The following is a 12,288-nucleotide window of genomic DNA, read 5'->3' on the forward strand; positions in this document are numbered from 1 at the left end:
CTGTATCTTCAACCAGTTTTTTTCCATATTTTTTTTAAGTTACAGTTATTTTTTACAGTTATTTGTATTGATCGGATATTCACAAACTAAGTGCCGACCGTAACGTTTCTAAAGGGTGACATTAAATATGCTAATTAATTAGTGTCAACTATTAATTTACATAATCCCCTTCCTTCTCACTCCCGTGAAAATGACGGGGTGAGATTTCGTCCTCTTATTTTTCGCTCCCGTGATATTGATGGGCCGGAGTGCTCAGTAATAACGCGCATATAAGAATAAAACTAATTCATTTCTTTTGCCCGGAAAACATTGTATTTCTCATTTTACACACCTGATGGTAATACCAGGATATTTTTAAGGTAATTGTGGATAGTTAGTTTATTTTCAACTAGTTGCAGCACTAATCAAATACATGATACAAATACAGAAGCCAAAAAATAGGCACTTTTATGACCGTTTTCTTGAAAATTAACCGATCGTTAAGGGGTTAACAGAGACAGAAACGTTCTTTTTCTAAATCAGCATACCAGCGAATTTGGATTTTAGATCAGCATAACATGGGGGAAAACGTGATCTGGAAAATATGATCCCAAAAAGGATAGCTGTCGAAAGTTTTGTTCCTTTATATTAATTTCTTTATTTGCATATTTGTCCATATGAGAAAAACTGGTGCAAAGCCATATTATACAATTGCTGCATTTGAATATCATAGAAAAGTAACTTTAAGTAAATAAGAAAAAAAATATAAAGTCTATCAAAATGTGCTCCAAAATACATCCTCAAATACATTGAATAAAAATATAGTGAATAAAATTTGGATCCATAAATGATCTGTGTTTTAGCAGTTCCAAGTTGGACTAGGGCATTCACTTGTTCAAAAAATTGAACTCTAAACTATTCAACTTTGTTTTCTAAAGATAGGGGTCATTTCAAAGAGTCATTCAACTTTGACATTTCGAATGTAAACGATATTTTATGATACCCTTAAATTGTTTTAAGGCTAACAGTAATAAAAAGGACTGCATCGATTTTTTGAAAAAAGTTTTGAATAATAATCATTATTTACTTTATTTAAAGAGCTTTTTGTTTTTGTCTTGTTTAAAATTTCTTTTAAAAAAGTATTGAAAATTTTAACTTTGTATACTGTGTTACAAGTTATTCTAACCTAAATCTTTCTAACAACGATTTGTTCGAAATCAATATTTCTTAAATGCAACGTTATCTGTATCTAATTTACCCAGTTTCTATTGAACATGTATCCTTATTTCAACGAAATATTAAATAATAAATTAGTTCATCATAATAGCTACAAAAATTATATATAACTTCATTCTATTAAATTCTACTTAAATAAACCATCTGCAAATATAAAAATTCACATCAATCGTAAATTATGTCATATTATAGTAGGGGAGAGTGGGGTCAATTGTAACATTTTTTACTTAATTATTTTTAACTAACAAAAAATCCAATATATTATTAGTATTAAATGACAAACGAGTAAATTAGACTATCCTCTACTAGAAAAAAAACAACCTTATTTTAAATGATATTATATTAGTTATTAACAATTTTTGACAGTCGTGCACTTGTTACAATTGTCCCCACTTACGGGGTCAATTGTAACAGTTCATAAATTCAACTAAAACATAGTTAATTATACATAGTATCATAGTTGTGATATATTTTTTATTGATCAAAAGAGTAGTGATATTTTAGGAGTAATATAATAATGAGGAGAGATCTAAAGGGTTAAACTTTTAACTTTAAGGGGTTAAAAATTTTAATTAATGCTGTGAAAGGTGACAGATAAAATAATGCACATGCAACATAATCTAAATGATATAGGAACCTATTGGTGGTTCTTAAAGAGTTAAGTAATGGTTTGTAAACATAAGAAATGGGACCTAAGGGTTTAAACAATTGCAATTAAAATTATGAATTTTATTTTCAGCTGTTACAATCGTCCCTTTACTTATTGTTACAATCGTCCCCAAGACGCCATTTCAGCTTCATTTGTTAAAAACAATGCTAGTTAATTAACAAAACTAATCTTTTTTCTTTGAAATGTTAATTAAGGTGTCCACTTACATATCCGGTTAATAATTTTTATTTGTTTAAACAAAATTAATTTGTTGCAATATAATATTCTAATACCAAAAAAAGTACTTACATAGCGTGAAAATATCTTTTGTGATGTAACTCTTCCGAAAGTACTGTGGCGTAACTACCAAATTTCTACTTCCGAACTTTGAACTGAAGTGAACAGTAGTTTCTTTTTTGATATAAGACATGTTAACTCGACTCTATGTCGGGGTACCTTTTCATAGATGAAGGTTGACATGGTCTGTAGTTACTCTCCCCACATTATTTGCTCACGCAAGTAACGCCCACTTCACAATCTCTTAACGGTTACGCCTACTATCGATGGATAGTCCACATTGTACGGTTGACTTGCTATTTGTGAATGCATCATTCACCTCCTGCGCTGTTGCTTCTCAGTCTCGTCTCGAACATTCACACAACGTCTACACTCTCAACGCCTGCATACTCTCGACTGCTAATGGCAACACAGGAGCGACTTCGATTGTGATGTTAATACACCTCTCACATTCAGCACTCAAAAAATCCGGAGACTCTCTCCCGGTCTTTCACAAGTACATCAACTAGTGAGATCTGTTCATCGAATTATATCCCAGATAAAATTCTGGTGGGGGAGTACTGTGGCGTAACTACCACTACAAAAGTTTAACATCATTCACTAGTATATAAAGCGTGCTAACTTGATTCTATCAAGAGGTACCTTTTGATAGATGACGGTTGGCATGGTCGATAACTCCGCCCCCCACAGTACATAAAAATCGTTGCCAGCAGGGGTATACATGTAGATTTATTGAATACACCTTGTGCGCCACCTAGGAACCAAATGTAGAACCCGACACTCGAAATTTTTGCTCTGTTACAATCGTACCCAGTTACAATTGACCTAATATAAAAATAACTAGCATTCAAGTCTCAAATTATCAAATTTAAGCCACTGTTTCCTTTTCTCTTATTGAATATTCATTCTATAAATAAGGAAATTTATTATAATGATTTAAATACAATTACATTAAGTCAAACTTAAATCTCCGTGTAAATAAATTATTGACAAATATTTTCATTGCGTTATGTGAAAAATAGTTCCTACGCCATTTTAGTTTTTTTGTGTGAAAAATAATTTTCAGAATAGGAATGTGACCTTCATTCACCAATTCATACATCACATTTGAAGAGACGTCATTTTCCCTACACTGTAATAAATAACATCATCCGCAGCATCTATTTTACTGTAAAATCCATTTTCCCGTTTTTTTTTAAAGTAGTCATCATTTAATTAGAGTGATTTAGTAATTTTATGGTAATTATTATTGTAAAAATTACAACATAATTGGTTTTTTGTTCCGTAACATGTTCCGATAAAAATGTCATGTCATCCTGAATGCCGATATCTTTTACCGGATTATTTTACCGTGTAGGTGCATTTTCCTTCATTTTTTGATAAGTTTATGATTTTAATTTGATTTAGAGTAGGGAGAACATTAAATTTTTATGAGGAATTACAGAAGTGTAAACTTCTAAAAATGAATAGAGATAATGAGGAGGGAGATTTTAGTAATTTTTATTCCTTAAATTTAAAAAAAAGTTATAAAAACTAATTGTTTTTTTTTTCGGATATTGTTTCGCAATTTATTAAGTTATTTATTTTATTAATTCCAGTTTTAGCCATCTTTCCCCATAAAGAAACACCCAATAACAAACATATTTAGGTACAATATCTTATGCTGGGGCAATCATCTATAGCCCCAGCATAAAGGTGCGCATGAGCATCAAGAATGTAATCTCTACACCAATGAATTTTCACGGTTGCACGTGGGAAGATACAAAGTTCTGTGGGTTCCACCTAAAAAGATACCACCCCACACATAGACACTACAATCTTAATAAGCCTCTCTTTCACAGATGTTTAATGGATGATATCGGGTTCTACAAATCAAACAATGCCGAATTTAGCTTTGAAGGCTACATCTGGACTCATCTGTGAGGAGAAAAAACCTGCATTGGACAGCCGTCCAATAGTCATGTTGCTGCACCCACCTCAGACATTACCTTCTTCGGCGTGTCGAGAGTGACACGTAATTGGCTGATCGCCTAGAGAATTAACCACTTTCGTGAAGTCTTCCACGCACAGTAGATGTTGATACAAATCTTCAACTGACTGCACTAGGAAAGGATCTAATCAGACTCGGAGTTGCGGTTTTATATTTTCGTGCACATAACAAAAAATGTCGGTCATAAGTACTCGTCGTAGCATTCGGCCGCCTTTGGCTGAACTTCTTGAGTGCCAAATCTGTGTTTAGAAATAGTGTTTCGTGCTTCCGATAAATCTACCCGATCTATCCAGCGATGAAATAACTTAAATTTACAAGAAATACCTGCGTACACATATTTACAAAAGCAACCATTTTATTTTCGTAGAACACATCTAGCACAACATTCTTTCTGTTGCCACTCACACTTTTCATATATACACAGGCTAAAAAATCGTTTTAGTTAATATTTACACTTTAAATGAATGACGTCATCTTATGAGAGTGACGTAACACTCCCACCTTTTGATTATGTGTATTTCAATAATCAAAATAACAAAAAATCTAATATAAATTTAAAATTATGTGTCCAAATATCTTGATGGAATCTTAACCGTTAGGCCGCTTCTTGTGGTAACGATGTTTCGTAAGGTACTTTGGAAATTTTTATGCTTGTCACCTTCATTTGAAGTTGCGCTTGCGATTGGAGTTGAACCTTCATTTGGTGTCGAACGTATTTCCAGCGGATAAATCCGCTGCACTGGCCTCAAAAACTCGGTATGTGCTGTTTTAAGTCGAGCCACGCGTATCCTTTTATCTTTTCCCGGATAGACGGCAATAACTTTAGCCATCGGTCAGTGTAATCTTTTCTTTAAGTCATCTTCGATTAACACAATCTCGCCAACCTTTAGATCATAATAGTTATTCTTCTTGCGCGGTTGAAGGAGTGTCGCTAGGTATTCGCGGCGAAATCTTTTTCTCAACTGTTCTCTTAACGTCTGTTGATACCTATAGCGTTTTTTAAGATCTATTGTATCCAGCTGATCTAAATCAGGTACTCCCACCGTCGAGATCTCTTGTAAAAACATGGACGGAGAAAGAGGTATTAAGTCATCCAGATCTTCTGAGAGGTATGTGAGAGGTCTTGAATTGATAACGGACTCGCAGTCACACAGAACACTAATCATTTCTTCGTATGAAAGGCATGCTTTCCCCAAACTTTTTCGAAGAATATTTTTTACCAATTTCACCATAATCTCCCAAAAGCCTCCCCACCAGGGAGCAGATGGTGGATTAAATTTCCATTCAATTTTGTATACTGATGTTTCAGCTTCAATTGACTTCCAATCTAAGGACTGAAGTAGATTCTGAGCTCCTATAAAATTACTCCCGTTGTCACAATAGATGATGTAAGGTCTTCCTCGGCGAGCAATGAATCTTCGTAAACTTAAAAGGAACGCCTTAGTTGAAAGTGACAGCACAAGTTCGAGATGTATTGATCGATAAACGGCACATGTGTAGATGACAATCCAACTTTTCACACCTTCCTTCAAATGAAGAGGTCCGGCAAGATCTATCCCGACCACTTCAAAAACAGAAGCTTCTTTAACTCTGTCTTCAGGTAAACCTACGGGAACAGTTTTTATACTTCGTGCATTATATCGTTTGCATCTAACACAGGTCTTGAGGATGCGACGAACTGCTCGACGTCCATTAATAATCCAATAATTTTCTCTTAAATTGGACAGTAAAATTTGCAGTCCAGCATGTTAACATTTCAAATGCTTCTCTTTGATTAGCATATCAACCAATACAAGTTTTTCTGGAAGCAAAATAGGTAATCTAAAATTCTCGGTATCATTTCTCTCTGTCAATTTTGTTTTAATTCTATATATACCTTTTTCATCTTTGAAGACATTCAATGATTTTAAGCTTTTTATATAATCTGCTGTAAAGGCTTCATTTTGTATAACTTTTATAAGTTTGATTTCTGCATTTTCTATTTCAGCCAGAGTTAGTCCACCTTTTTTTCCTATCTTTTTCAGACAGTTTGCAATTTTCAAGGAGTCTTAGAATCCATCCAACCATTCTGACATTTTTTGTGTAGCTTGAAAAATAAGAAAAAAACTGGTTTGTTCCAAGCAAATTTTTACTTACGAGTATGGTTGTTCTTTTTTCCTTTTCCTTGTTGATAACGTCTTCATCAATTTTATATTCAGATAGAGGCCATGTGTTTTCAGGTAATTTCAACCAGGAAGGACCTTCCCACCACCTTGAACTCAATAATTTTGTTACCGAGCAGCCGCGTGATGGTAGATCGGCTGGATTAGAGTGACCGGGAACGTGTCGCCAATTTCCTGATGAAAGAGCACGGATTTCTTTAACTCTATTTCTGACAAACACACTCCATGGCTCATCTTTCTGGATCCATTGTAAAGCAGTTGTAGAATCGGACCAATAATGAATCTTGACATTTTCGATTTCCAAGCTTTTCTTAACGAAATCTGCTAGACGAGTACCAATGCAACAGCTTAGAAGTTCAAGTCTGGGAATAGATATTCTTTTTAAAGGTGCTATTCTTGATTTAGCAAGTAACAATTGTACTGTTGTTTGATATGGTGTCTCACATCTTATGAAAATAACAGCTGCATATGACAGACCACTAGCGTCGCAAAATACATGAAGACTTAAGCTACTATTTCTCAAAATAGCGTGACGGGGAATTTTCACTGTATGCAGTATATTCAGATCTTCCAACCATTTGAGAAATTTCTTTTTTATATCCTCGGAAACTTTTGAATCCCAACCTAATTTTGATTGCCAACTTGCTTGTAATAAAATCTTCGGATATAACATAATTGGACAAGTAAATCCGATTGGATCAAACACTCGACTAGCAAAAGATAATATTACTCTTCTGGTGATAATTTCTGGAGGATCTATAATAGTTCGAGTGTCACAAAACAATACGTCTTCTGATCTGTCCCACAGAAGACCCAACACAGGTGACGGTTCAAATTTTTCAGTTAAGTTTTCTTTCTCTGTAAACTCCCAACCTCGCAGTTCGAATTTCGCTGCAGCCATTAAGTCTGTCGAACCTTGAATGAACTCTTTTAACTCTTGTTCAGAATCCACAGACGTGACACAGTTGTCAACGTAGAAGGATTTTTTCAACTTCATAGCCACATCTTGGAAATTGGAGAATTCATACTTGTTCAAATGATGTTGAATAACAGCTCCCAGCAAAAAGGGACTGCAATTTAAACCAAAGACAACTCTGGCGTGTTGAAAAACTTTAACTGTTTTCGCTTCCTTTTCCTCCCACCACAGAAATTTTAAATATTTTCTATCGTCTTCATTTACGGATATTTGGAGAAAAGCCTTCTTTATATCTGATATAACTCCAATTTTCTTTTCTCGAAATTTTATTAGTAAGGTAGGGATCATTTTTAACAAATTTGGTCCTTTCATCAGGTAGTCATTTAACGATAAGTTATCTCTTGTTTTACAAGAAGCGTCAAAAACTGGTCTGACATTCGTGGTGGAATTGGACTTGAAAACTCCTCTATGAGGAAGATAATGGCCGGTACCTTCGTTTGATTCTTCGATGAAACCTTCTTTTATCCATTCTCCAAAAACTGCATTATAACTATCCAAACGGTTATCCTTGATAAGTTTAGCTGTCATCGTTTTCAATCTTCTGCCCGCAATATCTCTGTTACTGAGCATATCGTTTACATCTTTCACCCATGGAAGACTAATCTCATATCTACCATCTGGGTGTATTTTGACAGTTCTAGAAAAGTGTTCCTTTGCTAGAGCATCGTATTCTTCTGAAGTAATTGTCTCGCAAGGATCAGCTATACCAATTGTTTCCAATTCCCATAAGTCAGTAACCGAAGTATTTTGAATGAAAAGTGATGTTGAGATAAGCCCAGTGGAACTATAAGTATGGTTTGGTTTTCCCATTACAGTCCAACCAAGGTACGTTTCCATTGCTACCAGTCCGCACTTTAATTGCATGGTTTGACCAGTGTATAGTTTTCCAATATAATCTGCTCCTATCAAAATTTCGATTTGTTGAGAATCTTTACCTTCATCAGAGATGTGGATTCCTTTACTTCGTAATTCAGCTAACCAAGGACCATTTTTCAAACTTGGAATACATCCACATATTACCTGTTGGTCTAAAACTTGAATTTCGAACTTGTTATTTTTCTTCATATTTCTTATCCACAATGTGTATTTTTTATGTTCTTTTCTGGAACTAGCTCCACCAAAGACTACGTGTGTTAAAGTTTCATATTTGTTGGTCTTCCATCCCATTTCATTTATTGTTGATTTCAGGATGTACGACCGTTGAGATCCTGTATCACATAGTGCTCTAACAGTTTTCCGTCGTCCATTGGCTTCAATAACTACCATAAGGGTTTGCAATAAGACTTCAGGTTGGCTTTGATTCGACAAAGTAGTATTTTCTTCAGCTGATGTGTCCACAGCCGGTGTCTGATTTATTTGGCTCAAGTCTGGGCACATTACAGGCCAATGTCTTTTGTTACAAACAATACATCGAATATTAGCCCTGCAGTGTTTCGAGCGATGTCCCACCTTCAGACATAAAAAACAGGCTTTGTGTTTCTTTATTATTTCCTGTTTCTCCTCTAATGATAAATTCTTTCCTTTAAAACAATTTTCTGAATTATGTTGTTTCCCGCAAAAAATGCAGTTGCGTTTAAAATGTGGTGCTATTGGCTTATTCTCAGAGAGTAAATCATTTGCAGTAAAAGCAGGAGTTGATATTTCGAAATCTTTGTCTCTTTTACGATGCGAAGAGTCATTATTTTTAAAACCAGTTTTCGCCATAGAAATACGTTCTTCGCCTTCGACTTCGGCTCTCAAAAATGTTAATAACTGCGATAATTTATTGCCATAGGAATCACTTGAATCATTTTACTTAGTAATTACAGGATTTCTCAGCCACACTCTTAATAAATCCTCTGGAATACATGATTCCACAAGCGGAAACAACATTGCTGCGTATTTCTCTTTTGTTACGCCAATAGACTCCAGTGAACGCAGATATGACTCCAATTTATCGTAAAGTTGCATTATGTTCATCTTTGCTTTTGTGTTCATTACATTTTTCACCACTAAATTTAATAACTCTCTTACGTAATATTCGACGAGAAGTTCTTCCCGCCCAAATCTCGTTTTTAAACTTTCTACCACTTTGGCATAATTATCAGCAGACGGCGGATAACTGTCCACAATTTCCCTTGCTCTACTTCCAACAACCATGCATTGAATGAGATATTGGAATTTGTCCTCATCACTCATACCTTCATCATCATGGATTCGACTAAATTGGCTCCAAAAACTTAACCAATCCTTGATTTCCCCACTAAATTTAACTAATTTTATTTTGGGAAGCTTTAATTTTGTCTTTTCAGCCGCCACAGACAAAGCGGTTTCGGGAAATGTGAGAAATTTCTCCAAATATATTTTAACTTTAATACGAATTGCATCAGTTTTTTCCTTATACTCTTCAATTTTATCGTATTCTTCAGATAAGTTTTCTGATTTGGCGTCAACTAATAATTTATATATTTCTTCATCTAATAATGCCAAATCGTTTGCAATACGTTCAAAAGAGGAAAATTTAATTTCAATATCTTCACGAGTACTTTTATTTTCCTTACACATCGCCAATAACTGATTATAACGTTTTGTAAATGTTCCACGAACAGGAGTTCGTTTGGCGATAAGAGAATCCATAATTGCAGTCGCCAATTAATATTGCAAAAGAAAACTAACCTTTAAAATCCGGGTCACCACAATGTTTCGTGCTTCCGATAAATCTACCCGATCTATCCAGCGATGAAATAACTTAAATTTACAAGAAATACCTGCGTACACATATTTACAAAAGCAACCATTTTATTTTCGTAGAACACATCTAGCACAACATTCTTTCTGTTGCCACTCACACTTTTCATATATACACAGGCTAAAAAATCGTTTTAGTTAATATTTACACTTTAAATGAATGACGTCATCTTATGAGAGTGACGTAACAAATAGTTTATGAACCACAGAAGAACTCACATTTAGCCAGCTGCTCATTTCTGACTTTTTCCTGCCTCTAGTGTTCCAATAGATCTCCATTGCTGCAAATTACATTGGAATTGGCTTATTTTATGGGGAGTTATTCTATATTTTTGTATTTCTTTCTTAATTTTTAATAATGAGTGTAGTTGGAAAATTTTGATATCAATCTTTACATAACTCTTAATATAAAATATAAACTCATTAGCTCCTTGCGTATCATCGATGTCAAGCAAATTATTTTCAAAGGTTGTTTCTTGACTATTTGTTGCCAAATGCCCTTATACTCAAATATTGGTTTTCACTTACTTCAATGTTTGAGATTTTCGGAATCAATAGGTTCACAACATAAATGAATGTTTTATAATTAAATAAGACTAAAGTAAGAACGTTCGCATAAATTTTATTTTCAAAAAAATTACCCATTTCATCCAGTCATCTTTTTAATATAATAACTTATGTAAAGTTGATTTTAGCATAAAAAATTTCATATAAATCAAGTAAATTAACAAGAAAGAGCCTGAATTATATCACATAAAGTTTTACGTGTTCAAATTCTACAAGCTTGAAAAACCATAAATAATTTTTTGATCAATTCAAATTTCGTTTTTTGGCGATATTAAAAAAAAAAATTATGTTTGCCTTTAGGCCAAAAATAAGTTTACCTAGTTACCTAGAAATGCCAGCCTTCTCCATTAGACATGTAAACCTGGGAGAAAAAACTTAAGTTTTTTATTTCCTTCCTTTTTAACCTCTTGGTTGCGTGTAACGGGGAAACGCTTGTCAATCACTCACGTTAGGGTGATCTTAAATTTCTTCAGTCTGCTGACAGAGTTATGTTGGCGTTTATTTTGTTTATTTTTCAGAATATATAAATACATTATTGCTCCATATTGCGAGATTCAGGCATCCAAATAAGAAAAAATATCTATGCTTATGTTCAGAAAGTATGGTTTTGTGTATGTTTCGCAATTTAATTAATTGTATATTTAAAGTAATAATTCTGCATGTGATATTTAGCATATTTATGGACACTTTGTACGTTAAAATCCGGTCATTAGAACAATAGTTATTCAAAATTATGTATAGATATTTTTTTATTTTTGCGTACTGTACATTCATATTTATTCCAATGTCTAGGTAAGGGGTTTGGAGAAGTCGCTAAAGAGCCTAAGCGTAGACTGCCGTATTTAAATTGATCCTAAATTCCGTGTGTCAATAATGACGTTTTGCATTGCATCAGTCAGTTATACAGTGTATGAAACTTTCAAGTTGCAAGTTTGATTTTAGCTTTGCTTTTAAGTTTTAAAGTTTAAAGGCAGATAGAAGAAATAGTAGTAGCTAAAGGTTACACGAATAGGATTCTGAACATAGCTTCCATGTTTAAAATATTTGCTCCTTTAAGTCGCGTGATTTGTTTTTAAATTGTGGGAAACATGAAAGTAACGGGTTCGATTCCTGCTGAAATACTTCACGCATCCCTGTAATGTCATTCTATAATCTTTTTCGATTTTTTTTTATAATTTGAAAAGGGATTATTACTTATTCAAGACCACGCTCCCAAATATTTATGTTGGAAATATATAAACAAAATAATAAAATACTAGTTAAGCACCTAATCGTTACGCAGTCATTGAACGTTCAAGTTTCACGTTCTACCTTCATGATTAGAGGAAGGGCAATATTTAGCGTTTCCTGTAGGCGCTAATTTATTTTCTTTCTATCTCAAATAAGTACTTGTACGTATCTGTTTGTATTCGCTAAATATTTTCAGGGACATCGGACACAAAATTTTGACCTTTATTGTAGCAATACGAGATTTTTGTGTCCCGCGACCAACACTCAAAGACACGATTCTCAGTAGTATGCAGAAGTCAAGCATACACTGCATCATCAAGCAAGACTGTGGTCAATAAGCGGGTCGGTGACTACTTTGATCAGCCTGCGTAGGAACCTAGGGTGCACGGTATCGGCCCTCATTCTACCGTAACGTGATCCACTTCACTCTCAGGTCGTCGGGCTACCAAAGCGGAGGAGCCACCCCCTCTGTTTA

At 34.2% G+C, this 12,288-nt stretch overlaps 2 protein-coding genes across 2 annotated transcripts in view; both read right to left on the reverse strand.

Annotated features, from left to right (window-relative positions):
• LOC107444653 (corticotropin-releasing hormone receptor 1) overlaps positions 1–12,288 on the reverse strand; it is a 134,452-nt gene that overhangs the window by 118,488 nt on the left and 3,676 nt on the right. The window lies entirely within an intron of this gene.
• LOC147815174 (uncharacterized) lies at positions 4,985–8,354 on the reverse strand. Its single transcript, XM_087156540.1, has 4 exons — positions 7,585–8,354; positions 6,288–7,383; positions 6,028–6,166; positions 4,985–5,757 (listed from the first exon to the last, which is right to left on the reverse strand). Exons 1-4 carry the CDS (start codon positions 8,352–8,354, stop codon positions 4,985–4,987), a joined length of 2,778 nt encoding a protein of 925 aa, XP_087012666.1.

This window comes from Parasteatoda tepidariorum, chromosome 2 (genome assembly GCF_982258835.1).
Source record: "Parasteatoda tepidariorum strain Cologne lab strain chromosome 2, Ptep-v5.0, whole genome shotgun sequence".
Classification (NCBI taxonomy): domain Eukaryota; kingdom Metazoa; phylum Arthropoda; class Arachnida; order Araneae; family Theridiidae; genus Parasteatoda; species Parasteatoda tepidariorum.

What these genes read in the sequence shown, in the direction of transcription:
- LOC147815174 (XM_087156540.1), bottom strand. Translation starts at nt 8,354, where the DNA reads ATGAAGAAAAATAACAAGTTCGAAATTCAAGTTTTAGACCAACAGGTA. An exon ending in CTGATGAAAGGACCAAATTT is followed by an intron (nt 7,384 to 7,584) that starts GTTAAAAATGAT and finishes TTTAAATTGCAG; the next exon opens with TCCCTTTTTGCTGGGAGCTG. An exon ending in AAAAAAGAACAACCATACTC is followed by an intron (nt 6,167 to 6,287) that starts GTAAGTAAAAAT and finishes TGTCTGAAAAAG; the next exon opens with ATAGGAAAAAAAGGTGGACT.